Source organism: Rhinopithecus bieti, unplaced genomic scaffold (genome assembly GCF_001698545.2).
Source record: "Rhinopithecus bieti isolate Rb0 unplaced genomic scaffold, ASM169854v2 scaffold_13742, whole genome shotgun sequence".
NCBI classification, from domain to species: Eukaryota; Metazoa; Chordata; class Mammalia; order Primates; family Cercopithecidae; genus Rhinopithecus; species Rhinopithecus bieti.
The window spans coordinates 855403-877084 of NW_016807807.1; the positions used below are offsets into that span (position 1 = coordinate 855403).

At 37.9% G+C, this 21682-nt stretch overlaps 1 protein-coding gene across 1 annotated transcript in view; it reads left to right on the forward strand.

Moving 5' to 3' along the window:
- LOC108536784 (E3 SUMO-protein ligase RanBP2-like) overlaps positions 1–21682 on the forward strand; it is a 75250-nt gene that overhangs the window by 38977 nt on the left and 14591 nt on the right. Inside the window, 13 exon segments of the mRNA XM_017883814.1 lie at positions 600–781; positions 866–1041; positions 1209–1332; positions 2329–2490; positions 2757–2894; positions 3170–3316; positions 4224–4403; positions 4490–4573; positions 8038–8173; positions 12060–12154; positions 13195–16859; positions 16861–18000; positions 18002–18519. Of these exon segments, the coding sequence (XP_017739303.1) occupies positions 600–781; positions 866–1041; positions 1209–1332; positions 2329–2490; positions 2757–2894; positions 3170–3316; positions 4224–4403; positions 4490–4573; positions 8038–8173; positions 12060–12154; positions 13195–16859; positions 16861–18000; positions 18002–18519 (6747 nt within the window).

A 21682-nucleotide genomic window follows, 5' to 3' on the forward strand; every position in this document is an offset into this window, starting at 1 on the left:
CCTCCGCCTGCCAGGTTCAAGCAGTTGTCTTGCCTCAGCCTCCCAAGAAGCTGGGACTACAGGCAGGTGACACTATGCTTGGCTAATTTTTTGTATTTTTTTAGTAGAGACGGAGTTTCACCATGCTGGCCAGGCCGGTCTCGAACTCCTGACTGCACATAACTTTTTGAGTATTGACTTTCTTGTAGAAAAACAGATTTCTTTACTATACCTATGGATTAATATAGTGGTGTTCCATTGCTTTAATGACTTAACTGAAAGGAAAACCCATTGTTTTGGAATTTCTTATTAGGTTAGGTGTTCTTTATTTGGCTTTTCTCAGTTGAGTTTGGTTTATTGAGTTCTAGTCAGTGTCATTTTTTTAGATGGACTTAAACATTCTTCACTACTTTTTTAATTAAAATTTCTAGAAATAAGTGAGAATGCGTTTAATAAGAACTTGAGATTTTGCCTAACATAGAATTCCCCCCAGCTTTGATATAGAGAAGCAGTTATATAATTAAGATATATATAATGTGAATTAATTGTTTATTTTGGCAAAACTAATGGCACAAAGAAAATTTGCAAAACCTTAAGCCGATTTTTTAATTTTATTTCAGGCGCTATTCGAGCACATAATGGTAGTCTTCAGCACCTTACTTGGCTTGGCTTACAGTGGAATTCATTGCCTGCCTTACCTGCAATCCGAAAATGGCTAAAACAGCTTTTCCATCATTTGCCCCAGGAAACCTCAAGGCTTGAAACAAATGCACCTGAATCAATATGTATTTTAGATCTTGAAGTAAGCAAAGATTTTAACAAATTAAATATTCTGAATTTTGTTTAATTTTTTTTCCCTAACTTAACTTTTCCTTAAATAAAACAGGTATTTCTACTTGGAGTAGTATATACCAGCCACTTACAGTTAAAGGAGAAATGTAATTCTCACCACAGCTCCTATCAGCCGTTATGCCTGCCCCTTCCTGTGTGTAAACAGCTTTGTACAGAACGACAAAAGTCTTGGTGGGATGCGGTTTGTACTCTGATTCACAGAAAAGCAGTGTAAGTAGTAAAACAAAAATATTGCTTTAACTTAGTGCGTAGGTTTTAACAGGCATTTAATCCTCATGTGAAGATTTAATTTGTCCTGTGACCCATTAACATATGTGTATGTAAGTGCTGAACTGTGTATTTAGAAAGCTATTTTAGTAAATTAAACTATTTTTTAGACCTGGAAACTCAGCAAAATTACGACTTCTAGTTCAGCATGAAATAAACACTCTAAGAGCCCAGGAAAAACATGGCCTTCAACCTGCTCTGCTTATACATTGGGCAAAATGCCTTCAGAAAACGGTGAGTTTTAAAGTATAAACATTTTAAAGAACATTACTTTAATTTTTTAAAATCATGAACTTTTTATTGAAAGTCTTTTTGTTCTGAAAACAGCAGCTTGTTCATATTATGACAGATGAATGTGTTTTTTATTGCTACAAAATAGTTAATATAGTTAAATATAAGCAGTTAGAGGAGCAATGTCTGGCACACAGTGAATGTTATGTATTAGCTGAGCTGTTACTGTTATTCCTTAATACTTAAGTTCTGATAATTATTCAGCCTGAAAATTAAAAAAAATTAGCACAAGGCTTTGTAAGTAAGAGCATTATAGATCTTTCTAAATATTTAAGGTGTGTTCTGGGTCAGGATTAGGTGTAGATGGTCAGCCTTTTGAACAGACTGACACTACAGAAGAGGCAGGTTTCAGCTGTCTAAAATGGCAACTGTTAAAAGTAGTTTGGATTGCTACATTAGGATGGTATCATTAGAAGTGTTTAAAAGTTGAGTGTAGAGGCCAGGCACAGTGGCTCACTCCTGTAATCCCAGGACTTTTGGAGGCCGAGGCAGGTGGATCATGAGGTCAGGAGATCGAGATCATACTGGCTAACACGGTGAAATCCCGTTTCTACTAAAAATACAACAACAACAAGAAAATTAGCCAGGCGTGGTGGCGGGCGCCTGTAATCCCAGCTACTTGGGAGGTTGAGGCAGGAGAACGGCATGAATCCAGGAGACAGAGCTTGTACTGAGCCGAGATCACGCCACTGCACTCCAGCCTGGGCGACAGAGCGAGACTCCGTCTCAAAAGAAAAACCAAAAAAAACGTTGAATGTAGAATGATCACTGGTATTAAGTGGTTTAGTTATTACAGCATTTGGAAGTTGAACAAATGACTACTGAGGTTCCATTTGGTTTTGACTTGAAATTTTACCCAGTTCTTACAACTTGTAAATGAACTTTAGATCTAATCATACATGTTCCTTAAAGGTGTGTGCTTTTAACTTTCTTTTTTAGGGCAGCGGTCTTAATTCTTTTTATGATCAACGAGAATACATAGGGAGAAGTGTTCATTATTGGAAGAAAGTTTTGCCATTGTTGAAGATAATAAAAAAGAAGAACAGTATTCCTGAACCTATTGATCCTCTGTTTAAACATTTTCATAGTGTAGACATTCAGGTAACAGAGTTCCTTTGTGAATTTACTGGAGATGGGAGTTTCCAGTTTATAAACAAAGACATGAAGCTATAAACTGCTTAAATTAATTGTCTTGTTATTTAATGGTAATCTTGTTTTCTAAATTGACTAGCTCTCACAAATAAGATATGACAGAAAAGAGTAATGAGTTGCTTATCTCTTAAGATCATATAAAATCTTTGGAAAATTATTTGGGTTTTATATTCTGAGTGTAAACAGTTTGACTGAAAACTATTCTGTGTGTTTAGGCATCAGAAATTGGTGCATATGAAGAAGACGCACACATAAGTTTTGCTATATTGGATGCAGTAAATGGAAATATAGAAGATGCTATGACTGCTTTTGAATCTATAAAGAGTGTTGTTTCTTATTGGAATCTTGCACTGGTAAGTAGATGTGGTACTTGAGTGAAAAGTTTTATGTATTTGTTTGTTTGTTTATTTATTTATTTATTTTTAAAGACAGGATTTCTCTGTTGGCCAGGCTAGAGTGTAGTGGCACGATCTTGGCTCACTGCAACCTCTGCTTCCCAGGCTCAAGCAATTCTTGTGCCTCAGCTCCCGAGTAGTTGGGATTACAGGCATGAGCCACCATGCCTGGCCAAGCTAAAAGTTTTTTGTTTTAAAAACCTGATTATTTCATAAAAGCACTATTTGTGTAGATTTTTCACAGGAAGGCAGAAGACATTGAAAATGATGCCCTTTCTCCTGAAGAACAAGAAGAATGCAAAAATTATCTGAGAAAGACCAGGGACTACCTAATAAAGATTTTAGATGACAGTGATTCAAATCTCTCAGTGGTCAAGAAAGTAAGTAGCAGGTTGTTGTAGGTATGTTCTTACTGATAACTCACTGATCAGTGTTTTTGCGTTGGTCTTACATTTTGGTAATTTCAAAAATACTCAGTAATATGTTGTTATTAATGCATAGAAGGGATGTGTGTGTCTAAATGCTTATATTTGCTTGCTTTGTCTTAGGTTTGGTGAGTCTTTTTAAACTTGGAAATCTAGGTATATGTTCTTAAAAAGTACTTCCTGGGGAACTAGAAAAGATTTCTAAGATAAGACATTGATTTTGTTATCTTAGCAATGTAATCAAAACAAATATTATAACCTCAGGACTAATTCTTAATGAACTTTGCTGAAACTGAAAGTTGTTGCTGACAACTTAAGAGCTTTTCTTCTCATCATCAGCCATTATGAACGCCCTTGTTTTCTTGCTGTCAGCTGTTTGAGATTGTCATGATGATGTTAAATTATGTTCAGTCTTCTGAGTGTTTTGTTGATTAATTTGTGTTGCTACTCTTTTATTAGGATTTATGTTGTCTGGTGTATTGTAGCATCTCCATTTCTGTCACCATTCAAAATCAGTTAGAAAACATCAGTAACTTATTTTGTTCACTTGGAAAAGTTTTCCAAGTTAACATTCTTTTACCATTTTCATGGCTAACAGAAGTAATAGAAAGAGCATGGACTTTAGAATCCGAAGATGTTAGATTGTACACCATTTTTCTGTGTTCATGAAGAAAAAAATTATAAAGACAAAAAAAATTATACAAAACAACAGAAAAAGATAATTTAAAAAACACTTTCACATATATTATTAAAGTATAAAGTGCTTATTAAAATGACAAAACTGTAAATATATCATTTTAAAGTTTTTACTTTTGGAATTTTTTGCAAATGAAAGCTGTTAATTAATGTCTTTTATTTTTAGTTGCCTGTGCCCCTGGAGTCTGTAAAAGAGATGCTTAATTCAGTCATGCAGGAACTCGAAGACTATAGTGAAGGAGGTCCTCTTTATAAGAACGGTTCTTCGCGAAATGCAGATTCAGAAATAAAACATTCTACACCGTCTCCTACCAAATATTCACTATCACCAAGTAAAAGTTATAAGGTAAACAGGAAAGAAATGAATCATTTCATTGTGAAATATGTTTCTAAGTGTTTTAAATACTGTTTTATTATTTTTATTTTTTTTAGTATTCTCCCAGAACACCACCTCGATGGGCAGAAGATCAGAATTCTCTACTGAAAATGATTTGCCAACAAGTAGAGGCCATTAAGGTAAGTTACTTAATGTCTCTAGCTATACTTTTTATTCCAAGATTCCTTCCCTGGCCACTCCCTTGCTTTTTTTCTGAAGCTGGTCAGAATGTCCCCTTGCCATCCAAATAGTATGGCAAGGGGACATTTTGTCTTTTTTTTTTTTTTAAAGACAGGGTCTTGTTCTGTTGTGCAGGCTGGAGTACAGTGGTATGACCACAGCTTAACTGCAGCTTCAACCTCCTAGCTCAAGAGAGCCTCTTAGCTCAGCCTCTTGGGAAGCCAGGACTACAAATAGTCACACGCCACCATGCCCGGCTAGTTTTTGTATTTTTTGTAGAGATGGGATTTTGCCATGTTGCCCAGGGTGGCCTTGAACTCCTGGCTCTGCCTCCCAAAGTGCTGGGATTGCAGGTGTGAGCCACTGCGCCCAGCCTACATACCTCAGTCTTGACCCGTTACCATATTTTGTTTTGTTTTGAGATGGAGTCTCACTCTGTTGCCCAGTCTGGAGTGCAATGGTGCAATCTTGACGCACTGCAACCTCTACCTCCCAGGTTCAAATGATTCTCCTGCCCCAGCCTCCCGAGTAGCTGGGATTACAGGCACCCGCCCCCAGGCCCGGCTAATTTTTGTATTTTTAGTAGACACAGGGTTTCACCATGTTGGCCAGGCTGGTTTTGAACTTCTGACCTCAGGTGATCTGCCCACCTTGGCCTCCCAAAGTGCTGGGATTATAGGCGTAAGCCACTACGCCCAGCCCTTTACCATATTTTTGAAAGTACTTTATGTGTCTCTCTCCTCATCTTCCACAAAATTTGAGACCTTCAAAGGTAGAGACTGTTGTATTTAAAATATTAGAATTCCTGGCACAGAGAAGGTTCCTGAGAGATTCAACTACTACAATGTACTAATCATATTCTGGTCTATGAGTTCATTCCCAGATTAACTGTGGAGTACATGCGTTTCAAATTTATAGCTAGGAATTAAAAGTGGTCTGAGCTTCAAAAAGTCTTACTGTATTTTAATACTTCCATGTGAATTTGACTTAGTTATGTAAGGAAATAGTTACGTATGTATATCTCATTTTAACAATAGGGTTCAAAGGAGTTTGACTTTTTTGGAATTGGAAATACAAGTATGTTCTTTCATGCTTATCAGGCGAGAACTAAATTACTCATACTTCTAAAGTTACACCGAGGATATGCTGATATGTGGTGATTATTACAGTGTGATCAGCAGTGCTTGCAACTTAAGAGAATACTATTTGGTGGGGAAGACATTTTTGAATTTGCACCAAAATTTTGAATGTTAATTTTGTGTAGTCGTGGCCTATGATAATTACATACAATTTTGACTTAACATACAGGTTTCAGGGTACCGACATTGTATTCTTTGGAAGTATAGTGGAGCACTAGTCCATGAGCTTGAAAAGCTTGGTACTGGTACTGACTCTGCCATTAATTAATGATCTTGGGCCAGTCACTTCCTTTGTGACTGTTTGGCTTCTTATCTTTAAAATGAGAGAATTATTGAAGCCAGTTCACATTGAATGTTAAAAATTACAGTTACAACAGTGATTGCAAATTCACAGCTCTGGTGCGGATACCAACAGTGACCATAAAGGTTTCCAAGTGATTCCACTAGTTTCTTATTTCTTGGATGTGTGTGTGTAGCATCTGGATTAGGCACTGTAGATGAATGAGTGGGGGAAATTTTATTTAGCTTGAAAATTTGAGATAGTTTTGAACCTCATAGTTAGGTCTTTCTGGGAAATTTTTATTTGAAACACTTGTAGAAAAGAAAGCAGACATGCTAGATCTGTCTCTGACCTCACTTGTTACAACTGGTCAGATTCCGGGGCTTGAAACTTTTCAAACTTTACCTGTTTTCTGATACCACTACAGTTTCTTTGGAAAAAGAAAGAATTTCCTGTTAAGTGTCTGTTTTGTAAGGGGACATTTTGTAGGTTCTAGGGTTGGGTATGGTGCTGTCATTTAGTTTTCTTCAGCAGAGATCAGATAGCCACATAGCTACACTAGATGGCATTGTATTTATCTGCCATCTTGTCAAGGCAGCAGAGTTGTGTTAAGAAAACATTTTTGGAGTCAGATCTGGTTCAAATTCCAGCTATTATTCCCTGCATCCCTTTCTCTCATTTTAAGGTAGGAGCCAATATTGTTTACCTAACAGTGTAGACAGCATAAAAATTAAGAGTTTAAGTGCATTGGACATATTATCATATACATAATAAATTCTCTGCAGCTACTACTTTTTTCCCTTTCCGGGTGGGGCATTTGAACATCACCTTGAGAATTAGTTGTATTTTGTTACAGCACGGGGTTAAGTGAAAAGCTAGTTTGGGGACGTGATTTGGAATGTCAAGTGGTCCAGATGGACAGAAAAGTAAAGCAGTGTAGAAAGAACACACTGAAAAGATGTTCAGTGTAATGTTAGAGGACTGTGAAAGTTGGGGAAAGAAGTTTAATTTGAAGTTACTTGTTTTTTTGAGCAGGGAATTGTCTTGGCTGGAGGTGAATGTCGGAAAGATTAACGTAGGCAAGTGTAGAATAGAAACGAAGGTATGATCATTTAGGAGAGGTTATTTGTTTAGGTGAGAGAGTTAACGAATTAGGTTTTGTGTTAAGGAATGAAAATGGGAGCAGATAAAGTTTTAACGAATTAAGAATCATATTTTAAAATCGGCACCAGGTACCTAGAACTCATTGGCAAATAGGATTTTTCAAAAGATATAATCAGGGCCAGGCACGGTGGCTCACGCCTGTAATCCCAACACTTTGGGAGGCTGAGGCAGGCGGATCACGAGGTCAGGAGATCGAGACCATCCTGGCTAACATGGTGTGAAACCCCATCTCTACTAAAAATACAAAAAATGAGCCGGGCGTGTTGGTGGGTGCCTGTAGTCCCAGCTACTCGGGAGGCTGAGGCTGGAGAATGGGGTGAACCCAGGAGGCGGCGCTTGCAGGGAGCTGAGATAGCGCCACTGCAGTCCAGCCTGGGGACAGAGCGAGACACTGTCTCAAAAAAAAAAAAAAAAAAAAAAGATACAATCAGGGCCAGGCATGGTGGGTCACACCGATAATCCCAGCACTTTGGGAGGCCAAGGCGGTGGATCACTTGAGGTCAGGAGTTCAAGACTCGCCTGGCAAACATGGTGAAACCCCGTCTCTACTTTAAAAATGCAAAACGTTGGCCGGGTGTGCTGGCTGACGTCTGTAAATCCCAGCTATTCAGGAGGCTGAGGTGGGAGAATTGCTTGAGTCCAGGAGGTGGAGGTTGCGGTGAGCCAAGATTGTGCCATTGCACTTCAGCCTGGATGACAGATCGAGACTCCATCTCAAAAAAAAAAACTAAAAAAGAAAAATCAGTTATTTAAATTTAAAAGAGTAAGTTTCCCTAGCACTGTTTCTGGCATGATATAATTAAATGTTTAAAATTATTTGATTTTTTTTTTCTTCCAATAGAAAGAAATGCAGGAGTTGAAACTAAATAGCAGTAACTCAGCATCACCTCATCGTTGGCCCACAGAGAGTTATGGACCAGACTCAGTGCCTGATGGGTATCAGGGGTCACAGACATTTCATGGGGCTCCACTAACAGGTGAGCTGGCAAGTGGATAATCGCATATTTTAGTAAAACTACTTTACTTCCCTCTTTAAGTAGATAACTTGTGAAATCACCTTGTTTATATATGTTTGTTAATATACATGTCAGTGTCTGTTTATATGTTACTTCAAAAGCTGTATTTAGTGTTACTGAGATTTTTATAACCCCAAGCAGAAAAGATGAGCTGTATGTGATCACGTGTATATAAAGGCTTAAAGAACCCTTAATCCACACCTCAGATAAGCTGTCTGAGATGAGATTATTCCTTAAATTGAAAAATGTTAATGAATAGAGTTATGCACTAAGAAATGCTTAATTAAGAACCTACACCTCTGGGGAATTATTTTGATGATAATGATGAGCGGCAGGACATTATATAGGAAATCTTACTTAATTTGAAATATTACGGTTACATAAAGAAAGAAAAGGACTTTGGACCTGAATCATACTGGGTTTTTAAGTTGTGCTCTGTCACTGTAATAGCTGTGTAAGTTAATCTGTTTGAAATGTGGAGATAATACTTGCCTCACATAATTACTATGAGCATTTGTGTATGTGCAGATGGGCGTGGGTGTATATCAGACATTTATTAGAGTATACAGTAAACAGTTAATGAACTAAGGTTACTAATAGTGTTTACTGTGGGTTGGCTATGTGCAAAAGTGCTTTGTGAACGTAATTTTATTTAATTACAGTAACTTAGAATGGCTGGTACCATTATTAATCCCTTTTTTATAAATAAGGAAATGGATAAAGAAAGGTTAGGTAACTTACTCATTATTATACAGCTAGTTATTGATAGAACCAAGATTCAGACTCCAGTGGTGTAACTCCAAAGCACTTGGCCAGTATAAGACATTTCTCCCAGGCAGCCAGAAAAAAACAAAAAATGTTCCTTTTATGTAAGACAGATTCCTGAAATGGTAGTAGTGCACATTTTTTTTTCTCTCTTTTTAGCCCAGGAAAGATTTAGAATAAAATCTAGTTTAGATGAGCACATTTGTGTGATGGTTCATGTAGTTAAGGCAGCCCCACTAGCCTTTTGTGATGGTATCTTCTCAACACAAGCAAAATAACAGAAAATCTTAGTGAAGTGAAGCTTATTAAATGTCATAAGTCATAGATAAGTATATGAAATGTCTAACACTCAAACCTTATTTACTTAAAAACCTTACGCATCATATAGGTCCTTGTAAGAGGATAAACAAACGGGCTGACCTTTTCTGGGGCTTTTTTAGTGCTGTGTACAGTCAGTTATTTGGTGCCTTTTGGGTCATGATTTCCATTTCTACTGTGTACAGGTATAAAAGGTCTTCTGTTCTTTTACAAGCATATAAATACAACATTCTCATTGTCTCATTTTATTCTTGCAATGACCCTATGAAATGTATAGAAACAGCACATCCTCATTTTACAATTGAGAAAAATGGAGACTCCAAATGGATTATTTACAGGTTCACAGAACAGCTTTGTGGCACTGAAAGGGGGAGAGCCAAGATCTCCTGATTTCTGTTCCTGTGTTCATAGATTTTTTTTCCTTAATAATAAACATATCAAGATGGTCCTTATTTTTTTAAAATAAGATGATTAAAATTAAAGATTAATAAGCTCGTAGGAGATACTCAGAAGTACTGAACAGGTTGAAGAAAACTAAAAACTAACCACCTTATTAACATTTCTTATATTTGAGAGCATTTCCTTCTGGTTCTTTCTCTATACTATACAGTAATTTTTTTTTTTTTTTTTTTTTTGGAGACAGAGTCTCGCTTCTGTCGTTCCCAGGCTAGAGTTGCAGGTGGCCTGGACTCAGCTCACTGCAAGCTCTGCCCTTCCTGGGTTCACGCCATTCTCGCGCTGCCCTCAGCCTCACCGAGTACTGGGACTACAGGCGCCCGCCACGGACGCCCAGCTAGTTTTTTGTATTTTTTTAGTAGAAGACCGGGGTTTCACTCGGGTTAGCCAGGATGGTCAACGATCTCCTGAACTCTAGTGATCCGCCCTCTCCGCTCCCAAAGTGCTGGGATACAGGCTGAAGCCCCGCCCGCCCTCATATAGTATTTTTTTTATGAGATTGTTACCGTGTTAGTATGTTGTGTGTGGATGAGCTACCCTGTTTTTTAAATGTTACTTTAGTTCTGAGCATTTTTAAACGTAAATGTTTTTAAATATTAATGAGTTCGTGGTATCCCATCATATGGAAGTACTGTAAATTGTGTTCCTTCATTTATGTTGTTTCTGGTTTATGCCATTACAAATTCTAGGACACTGTCCTAGTTTTGTAGGGTATTCGAAATATTCAGTTTATGTTCTTACCACTAGTATCTGATAGTGCCATCTTTGCACTTTTGCTAATGCTGACTTACTAGTTTATAAAATTCTTTGCCAATATGTAGGAACAAAAGTGATACCAATTTTTAAGTTTTTTTAATACTAGCCATGCTCAACAGTTCGTGCAAATGGCTGTTGGCAGTTTTGCCATCTTCAACGTGGGTACCTTCCAGTTGTTTGGTTTCTTTGGTAAAACTCACAAAACAGATGGAGAAGAGTTTGTGTATCACCATGAGTGTTAATGTGATTTTTTTTTAAGCAAACGAACACATTTGTGTTCCTTGTGAGATCCTTTGCATGAATTTGTCAGGTAAGTTTTTTGACCTGAACATTTTCATAATAGCTTGAGTTTGCACAATGCAGCCTTGTCATTTTGCAGATTTTCAAGGCTCACTTCAAAAACACGGCCCTTGAGGCTTTTATATTTCTTTCCTAAATTATCTATTCATGTGGTGCTTTCAAAAATTAGATTACTTTTAGTAGATTTATTAGAGTTCTTTAGTTTTTTTCCCCACAGTTTAGAGTCAGTAGTCAATTAAAGTCCCTACTTAAATTTCAGACTTTAAGATTTTTTTTTTAATTTAAAATTTTATTTTTTTATTTTTTCTTTTTGCTTTCATGCAGACAGACATCTTGTAAGACTTTAAGATTCTTGGGCCATTTTCTGTCAGGTTGTTCTGTGTTCTGTGCCTGCTTCCTCCCTATAGTAATTTCCAAATAGCTATCCTCACCTCTATTAGGTTTCCAAAATCAAATTTGGGCTTCTGGCTAGCCTTTTCTAGGTCTTGATTTTTCAGTGCTTTCCAGAGGCAATTGTTTGGAACCTCTTGGCACAATTTGTTTCTTCTTCCATGTACAGGCATAAAAGGTCGTTTGGTTGTTTTCTGGTAAAACTATCATAAAACAGTTCAAGCAAATGACTGTTGGTAGTTTTGCCTTCTAGTCGTTTGGCTTCCTGGTAAAACACAGAACAGGTGGAGCAGATAGTTTACATCAGCGTGAGTGTTGATGTGCGTTTTGTTTTAAGCCAAGGAACACATTTTGTGTTATTTGTGAGATCCTTTCCATGAATTTGTCAGGTGATTTTTGAGCTGAACATTCTCAGTAATAGCTTTAGTTTACAAAATACAACCTAGTCTTTCTGCAGATTTTCTAGACCCACTTCAAATGCATTGACCATCAGATGGCATCTTGGTTCCTTACGTCCTTTCTGTGACTGAATGTCCATAATTCCACATCATACTGATCTTTCTTAGAAAAGGCACCAGCTACTTTCTTCTTTATTCCTTTTTTAATGCTTGTGAGGTAGTTGTTGTTGTTGATCATGCGATGCTATTCTCTTATTCTTCATGTCATATTTAGCAGTTTTTTTCTAGTTTGTCATTTGATAATCTCCTTGATTGGTGTATTTTGATGTACAGAAATTTAAAATTTATGCAGTTAAGTCTTTCTTTAATTTCTATTGTTTTTGTATTTATAGCTCTTGCCTAGATAGTCTTAACTGTAGTATAGACTTTAACAGTGTTTTCTTTATTTTCTTTTTTTTTTTTAGTTGCAACTACTGGCCCTTCAGTATATTATAGTCAGTCACCAGCATATAATTCCCAGTATCTTCTCAGACCAGCAGCTAATGTTACTCCCACAAAGGTAACAAAGGAATAATTTATACATTTATAATTATTTCCTTTTTAAATTGTTTAGGGTTCCTTCAAAGAAATTCAAGAAAGCAGTTCAGTATTAAAACTTTTATGTCCCTTAAGATGTAGATAATTTAAATTTATCTGCAGATATAGAAATTATACTTCTTAGTCACCTTTTGTGTTACAATAAGTGTGAATATTTAGAATATTTTAAAAATGGGAGTGGTAGTGGTGGATCCTTCATCATTCTGTTTTAACAGAAATAGAACTACAGTGCCCTCCCTGACCCACTGTGTGGTAAGTACTTTCAGGCCTGATACAGCTATATATATAAAAATTGATTGAAGACTCAATATTACAGTGGTAGTTGAATGTGATAGCTTTGAGGACAGAGTGTTGGGGCGCGTTTAGACCCTTGCTCTTCTGCTTATTTTGACCACAGGCAAGTTTCTTAACCTCTCAATGCATCAGTTGCCTCGTATGTAAAATGAGGATAATAATAATACCTTAATTCATAGGGTTTTTGAGGATATTAAAATGAGATAATAATGTAAAGTGCTTAGAATAGTGCCCAGCTGGCACATTAATAAATGCTCAATAAATGTTATCATCATCATCATCATCATCATCATTATTAACATCATTTGATAAATTGTTTAGGAATGAAGATGGTATTTATTTTATGACTTTAGTTGTAGATTTTAAGATGCTGTAATTAATTTTCATTATATGCCAAGTATATATGCAAGTATCTTTGTAGTTATGTGGTTTTCTCTTAATCTATTTATGCCTGGTGTTCCATTATTGGAACACGAAGCTTATGGGAGTTATTTATATCTTACTGCTCAAGGTCATTGCCAAGGTCTGATTTTTCACATAGAAAATTTGCAGCCTCTGGCATAAACGGGTTAATGATGTGTACTACATCCCCTAATGATATCTTCTTCACTTAATATTCATGTTTGAAGTTTGTGAGAATTGGTTTGCATTTAGTTATCTGTAGTTTTGTAGACAATTTACAAAATGTTTTAACTTTCTGTCTTTTAGGGCCCAGTCTATGGCATGAATAGACTTCCACCCCAACAGCATATTTATGCCTATCCGCAACAGATGCACACACCACCAGTGCAAAGCTCATCTGCTTGTATGTTCTCTCAGGAGATGTATGGTCCTCCTGCATTGCGTTTTGAGTCTCCTGCAACAGGAATTCTATCGCCCAGGGGTGATGATTACTTTAATTACAATGTTCAGCAGACAAGCACAAATCCACCTTTGCCAGAACCAGGATATTTCACAAAACCTCCAATTGCAGCTCATGCTTCAAGATCTGCAGAATCTAAGACTATAGAATTTGGGAAAACTAATTTTGTTCAGCCCATGCCAGGTGAAGGAATAAGGCCATCTTTGCCAACACCAGCACACACAACACAGCCACCTCCTTTTAAATTCAACTCAAATTTCAAATCAAATGATGGTGACTTCACGTTTTCCTCACCGCAGGTTGTGACACAGCCCCCTCCTGCAGCTTACAGTAACAGTGAAAGCCTTTTAGGTCTCCTGACTTCAGATAAACCCTTGCAAGGAGATGGCTATAGTGGACCCAAACCAATTCCTAGTGGTCAAACCATTGGGCCTCGAAATACATTCAATTTTGGAAGCAAAAATGTGTCTGGAATTTCATTTACAGAAAACATAGGGTCAACTCAGCAAAAGAATTCTGGTTTTCGGCGAAGTGATGATATGTTTACTTTCCATGGTCCAGGAAAATCAGTATTTGGAACACCCACTTTAGAGACAGCAAACAAGAATCATGAGACAGATGGAGGAAGTGCCCATGGGGATGATGATGATGATGGTCCTCACTTTGAGCCTGTAGTACCTCTTCCTGATAAGATTGAAGTAAAAACTGGTGAGGAAGATGAAGAAGAATTCTTTTGCAACCGTGCGAAATTGTTCCGTTTTGATGTAGAATCCAAAGAATGGAAGGAACGTGGGATTGGCAATGTAAAAATACTGAGGCATAAAACATCTGGTAAAATTCGCCTTCTAATGAGACGAGAGCAAGTGTTGAAAATCTGTGCAAATCATTACATCAGTCCAGATACGAAATTGACACCAAATGCTGGATCAGACAGATCTTTTGTATGGCATGCCCTTGATTATGCAGATGAGTCGCCAAAACCAGAACAACTTGCTATTAGGTTCAAAACTCCTGAGGAAGCAGCACTTTTTAAGTGCAAGTTTGAAGAAGCCCAGAGCATTTTAAAAGCCCCAGGAACAAATGTAGCCACAGCATCAAATCAGGCTATCAGAATTGTAAAAGAACCCACAAGTCATGATAACAAGGATATTTGCAAATCTGATGCTGGAAACATGAATTTTGAATTTCAAGTTGGAAAGAAAGAAGGGTCTTGGTGGCATTGTAACAGCTGCTCATTAAAGAATGCTGCAACTGCTAAGAAATGTGTATCATGCCAAAATCTAAACCCAAGCAATAAAGAACTCGTTGGCCCACCATTATCTGAAACTGTTTTTACTCCTAAAACTGGCCCAGAGAATGTTCAAGATCGATTTGCACTGATGACTCCAAAGAAAGAAGGTCACTGGGATTGTAGTATTTGTTTAGTAAGAAATGAACCTACTGTATCTAGGTGCATTGCGTGTCAGAATACAAAATCTGCTAACAAAAGTGGATCTTCATTTGTTCATCAAGCTTCATTTACATTTGGCCAGGGAGATCTTCCTAAACCTGTTAACAGTGACTTCAGATCTGTTTTTTCTACAAAGGAAGGACAGTGGGAGTGCAGTGTATGTTTGGTACAAAATGAGGGGAGCTCTACAAAATGTGCTGCTTGTCTGAATCCGAGAAAACAGAGTCTACCTGCTACTGCTATTCCAACACCTGCCTCTTTTAAGTTTGGTACTTCAGAGACAAGTAAAACTCCAAAAAGTGGATTTGAGGACATGTTTGCTAAGAAGGAAGGACAGTGGGATTGCAGTTCATGCTTAGTGCGAAATGAAGCCAGTGCTACAAGATGTGTTGCTTGTCAGAATCCAGATAAACCAAGTCCATCTACTTCTCTTCCAGCTCCTGCCTCTTTTAAGTTTGGTACTTCAGAGACAAGCAAGGCTCCAAAGAGCGGATTTGAGGGAATGTTCACTAAGAAGGAAGGACAGTGGGACTGCAGTGTGTGCTTAGTAAGAAATGAAGCCAGTGCCACCAAATGTATTGCTTGTCAGAATCCAGGTAAACAAAATCAAACTGCTTCTGCAATTTCAACACCTGCCTCTTCAGAGACAAGCAAGGCTCCAAAGAGCGGATTTGAGGGAATGTTCACTAAGAAGGAAGGACAGTGGGACTGCAGTGTGTGCTTACTAAGAAATGAAGCCAGTGCCACCAAATGTATTGCTTGTCAGAATCCAGGTAAACAAAATCAAACTACTACTGCAATTTCAACACCTGCCTCTTCAGAGACAAGCAAGGCTCCAAAGAGCGGATTTGAGGGAATGTTCACTAAGAAGGAAGGACAGTGGGACTGCAGTGTGTGCTTACTAAGAAATGAAGCCAGTGCTACCAAATGTATTGCTTGTCAGAATCCAGGTAAACAAAATCAGACTACTACTGCAATTTCAACACCTGCCTCTTCAGAGACAAGCAAAGCTCCAAAGAGTGGATTTGAGGGAATGTTCACTAAGAAGGAAGGACAGTGGGATTGCAGTATGTGCTTAGTAAGAAATGAAGCCAGTGCTACCAAATGTATTGCTTGTCAGTATCCAAGTAAACAAAATCAGACAACTGCAATTTCAACACCTGCCTCTTCGGAGGTAAGCAAGGCTCCAAAGAGTGGATTTGAAGGAATGTTCATCAAGAAAGGACAGTGGGATTGTAGTGTTTGCTTTGTACAAAATGAGAGTTCTTCTTTAACATGTGTAGCTTGTGATGCCTCTAAACCAACTCATAAACCTAATGCAGAAGCTCCTTCAGCTTTCACATTGGGCTCAGAAATTAAGTTGCATGACTCTTCTGGAAGTCAGGTGGGAACAGGATTTAAAAGTAATTTCTCAGAAAAAGCTTTTAAGTTTGGCAATACAGAGCAAGGATTCAAATTTGGGCATGTGGATCAAGAAAATTCACCTTCATTTATGTTTCAGGGTTCTTCTAATACAGAATTTAAGTCAACCAAAGAAGGATTTTCCATCCCTGTGTCTGCTGATGGATTTAAATTTGGCATTTCGGAACCAGGGAATCAAGAAAAGAAAAGTGAAAAGCCTCTTGAAAATGATTCTGGCTTCCAGACTCAGGATATTAGTAGCCAGAAGAATGGTGGTGGTGTGATTTTTGGTCAAACAAGTAGCACTTTTACATTTGCAGATCTTGCAAAATCAACCTCAGGAGAAGGATTTCAATTTGGCAAAAAAGACCCCAATTTCAAGGGATTTTCAGGTGCTGGAGAAAAATTATTCTCATCACAATGTGGTAAAATGGCCGATAAAGCAAACACTTCTGGTGACTTTGAGAAAGATGATGATGCCTATAAGACTGAGGACAGCGATGACATCCATTTTGAACCAGTAGTTCAAATGCCTGAAAAAGTAGAACTTGTAACAGGAGAAGAAGATGAAAAAGTTCTGTATTCACAGCGGGTAAAACTGTTTAGGTTTGATGCTGAGATAAGTCAGTGGAAAGAAAGGGGCTTGGGGAACTTAAAATTCTCAAAATGAGGTCAATGGCAAACTAAGAATGCTGATGCGAAGAGAACAAGTACTAAAAGTGTGTGCTAATCACTGGATAACGACTACGATGAATCTGAAGCCTCTCTCTGGATCAGACAGAGCATGGATGTGGTTAGCCAGTGATTTCTCTGATGGTGATGCCAAACTAGAGCAGTTGGCAGCAAAATTTAAAACACCGGAGCTGGCTGAAGAATTCAAGCAGAAGTTTGAGGAATGCCAGCGGCTCCTGTTAGACATACCACTTCAAACTCCCCATAAACTTGTAGATACTGGCAGAGCTGCCAAGTTAATACAGAGAGCTGAAGAAATGAAGAGTGGACTGAAAGATTTCAAGACATTTTTGACAAATGATCAAGCAAAAGTCACTGAAGAAGAGAATAAGAATTCAGGTACAGGTTCTGCCAGTGCCTCAGACACAACAATAAAACCCAATCCCGAAAACACTGGGCCCACATTAGAATGGGATAACTATGATTTAAGGGAAGATGCTTTGGATGATAGTGTTAGTAGTAGCTCAGTACATGCTTCTCCAGTGGCAAGTAGCCCTGTGAGAAAAAATCTTTTCCGCTTTGGTGAGTCAACAACAGGATTTAACTTCAGTTTTAAATCTGCTTTGAGTCCATCTAAGTCTCCTGCCAAGTTGAATCAGAGTGGGACATCAGTTGGCACTGATGAAGAATCTGATGTTACTCAAGAAGAAGAGAGAGATGGACAGTACTTTGAACCTGTTGTTCCTTTACCTGATCTAGTTGAAGTATCCAGTGGTGAGGAAAATGAACAAGTTGTTTTTAGTCACAGGGCGAAACTCTACAGATACGATAAAGATGTTGGTCAGTGGAAAGAAAGGGGCATTGGTGATATAAAGATTTTACAGAATTATGATAATAAGCAAGTTCGTATAGTGATGAGAAGGGACCAAGTATTAAAACTTTGTGCCAATCACAGAATAACTCCAGACATGACTTTGCAAAATATGAAAGGGACAGAAAGAGTATGGGTGTGGACTGCATGTGATTTTGCAGATGGAGAAAGAAAAGTAGAGCATTTAGCTGTTCGTTTTAAACTACAGGATGTTGCAGACTCATTTAAGAAAATTTTTGATGAAGCAAAACAGCCCAGGAAAAGATTCTTTGATAACACCTCATGTTTCTCGGTCAGGCACTCCCAGAGAGTCACCATGTGGCAAAATTGCTGTAGCTGTATTAGAAGAGACCACAAGAGAGAGGACAGATGTTATTCAGGGTGATGATGTAGCAGATGCAACTTCAGAAGTTGAAGTGTCTAGCACATCTGAAACAACAACAAAAGCAGTGGTTTCTCCTCCAAAGTTTGTATTTGGTTCAGAGTCTGTTAAAAGCATTTTTAGTAGTGAAAAATCAAAACCATTTGCATTTGGCAACAGTTCAGCCACTGGGTCTTTGTTTGGATTTAGTTTTAATGCACCTTTGAAAAGTAACAATAGCGAAACTAGTTCAGTAGCCCAGAGTGGATCTGAAAGCAAAGTGGAACCTAACAAATGTGAACTGTCAAAAAACTCTGATATCGAACAGTCTTCAGATAGCAAAGTCAAAAATCTCTTTGCTTCCTTTCCAACGGAAGAATCTTCAATCAATTACACATTTAAAACACCAGAAAAGGGTAAGTACTTTGTTGTTAAAGTTAAGCACAATTTTTCTTTTAATGTTTAGCTTGATGCACTTTGTAGGATACTAATGTTGGGATATAAACGATGCTTTGTGAACACCCCCAAAATATTTGAGCAATATATTTTTCTCTCTTAATAAGTTCACGGTGAGGTTTCAAAGAGCAACAGAACTTAGTTTAAGACATTTCAGTAACTGGGAGATACTTCTATCATGCCAGGGCAGAGCAAAAGAACTCAGTACAGTGTACGGACTCATGCTTAAATCATGCGCGTTAACATGAGTCTTTTTTTAAAGTTTTCATTTTCATTTGTTCAGTTTGTCACTCAGAAAACATGATATTGAGGCCAGGCACAGTGGCTCACGCCTAGAATCCTAGCACTTTGGGAGGTTGAAGTTGGCAGCTCACTTAAGCTCAGGAGTTCGAGACCAGTCTGGCCAACATGGTGAAACCCTGTTTCTACTGAAAATACAAAAATTAGCCGGGCATGGTGGTGCGTGCCTATAATTAGCAGCTACTCAGGAGGCTGAGGCAGGAGGATCACTTGAGCACAGGAGATGGAGGTAGCAGTGAGCTGAAATCATGCCACTGCACTCCAGCCTGGCTGGGTGACAGAGTGAGACTTTGTCTCAAAAAAAAAAAAACATGATACTGAGATGTTCTCATTTTATATGTTGTATGTTAGTCTTGCTCATTTATTAAATGAGCAAAGAATGAAACTACAGGGGTAAATGAATATATAAGACAATCAGATTGGTGGTCTAAATTGAGGGATTCTGGCTTTTTATGTTTTAAAAGCATATTCATTTTGTTTCCCAAAATGTTAAAAAATGAAATATTCTTTATTTTCTAGGATTTAATTTTAGCCTTTTTAAATCTAATCCCATGGCCTTTTGGACTAGCACCCCTTCCTCACAGCCTGAGAGCAAAGGTATAGAACTAGCATTCTCAGTATGAGATAACAGCAGTTTTTAGCAGCTGGTAGCCCTTAGCAAAGTATTAATAACTGTGGCTGTATGAAATTAAGTACTTAACACTACAACATGCATGTTAAAGAATGCCAGTTTAGGCAAAGTACCTTTTGACTGGTGGCATGACATCCTTTATTGTTGGTTTGTTTTTTAAAATATACTGGGATGCTGATTTGTAATGTACTTCATTACTCTGTTATTTCAAGTCTGCTCAGTGAAGACCTGTGTTTTATCTAATGTTTATCTTTAGCCACTAACGTCTGCCAGTATTCAAATGTATTGGCAACGGCATGTATACAGTATGGAAGAGTGTCCCTGTAGGGCTGTTCTTTTGTGCATGGTTTAGAAAAATGTTGTATTTGAAAATGGACCCCATTTTTAACAGCCAGCATTCTACAGCTTGTGTATTATATATGTTGCACAGATGATTTTTAGAAGTGTGGCTACTAGAGTGGAACAAGAAGTGGGATCTGTTGAAGGCCTTCTAGAACAGGTTAGGGAAGTGAAATCTCACCATTAGTGACCAGTAACACATCTTAGCCATGCCAAACAAGTACAATGATAAAGTAACAATCTCTGATTTTTTTTAAGTATACCAGTTTTATTACTGGCTAAGGTAGCTCTTACTCTTGTATTTTTAAAGATACAGTCTTTGAGAAATACGAAAAGTGTGAACTTAAAAGTGGATGTATACGTGCATACAGTTTCTGTGAGCTCTAGGTTAGGAATCCCTGACCTAAGAACAAATGTGTCTGTACACTACTGTAGAACAAAGAGCCTTATTCTGTTTTGAATCTGATAATGTCATTGTCCCAAGGGATCTTAGAAATGAAGACTTTAGACATGAGTAAACTGAGGCTAAGAAAGGCTATCTCATTTACCCAAGGTGTCTTTACTGAGTAATAGCAGAAGTGGAACAAGAACCTTTATCTTATGGTGTACTGTTATTTCTCCTAGCTAGGAAATGATACTAAGTTTTTGTTTATAATGAAGGAGAAGGACAAATTTAACATTGTGAAAGGAAGGGCACTGGTTCTCCAGAGCAGTGTCATCCAATAGAAATAAAATATAACCCGTGTATGTAATTTTTTTTTTTTTTTGAGACGGAGTCTCGCTCTGTCGCCCATGCTGGAGTGCAGTGGCCGGATCTCAGCTCACCGCAAGCTCCGCCTCCTGGGTTTTACGCCATTCTCCTGCCTCAGCCTCCCGAGTAGCTGGGACTACAGGCACCCACCACCTCGCCCAGCTTCTTTTTTGTATTTTTTTTTTAGTAGAGACGGGGTTTCACTGTGTTAGCCAGGATGGTCTCGATCTCCTGACCTCGTGATCCGCCCGTCTCGGCCTCCCAAAGTGCTGGGGTTACAGGCTTGAGCCACTGCGCCCGGCCCCGTGTATGTAATTTAAAATTGTCATTTGGTGCAGGCTTGTGCCTATACTCCCAGCTACTTGAGAGGCTGAGGCAGAGGGATCACTTGAGCCCACAAGTTCCAGGCTTCAGTAAGCTATGATCACATCACTACATTCCAGCTCTGGGTGACAAAGCAAGACCACATCTCAAATAAATTAAATAAATAAATTTTCTAGTAGCCATATTAAAAGAATAAAAGAAACAGTTAAAAGAGAAACAGATGAAAGTAATTTTATTGATATATTTGATATCACTCATATCCAAAATATCATTTTAACTTCTAATTAACATAAAATTAATATTTTACATTATTGTTTTTCACCAAGTCTTCAAAATCCAATGTGTGTGTTTATACTTATTATTAGCACGTCTTGATTTGGACTAGCCACCTTGTAAGGTTTTAATAGAATGTCGCTAGGCTACCATATTGGACAGTATAGCTCTCAGAATGTTTCCCTGTCACCAGTTGGTATACATGGCATGCTTCTTGACCGGCTGGCTTTATTAAACTCCTTTAGCCAGAAATTCTTCTTTACATTAATAGATCAGAACAGGTTGCATATAGAAGTTTTTTCTCTTTCTAATTTTTTTGCCCTTTGCATTGATGGTGGCTAGAGATGGGTGGTTTTCAGCCATATGAATGGTCTTAGATTTTATACTGTTAGTTAACCATAGAGTAACAGTTTTTATTTAATTTTATCTAGTATCATGCTTGAATGTAGACAAAGTAGATGCAACTCTAATCACCTTCCATTCTTGGCAATTGTTAACTTTCCTT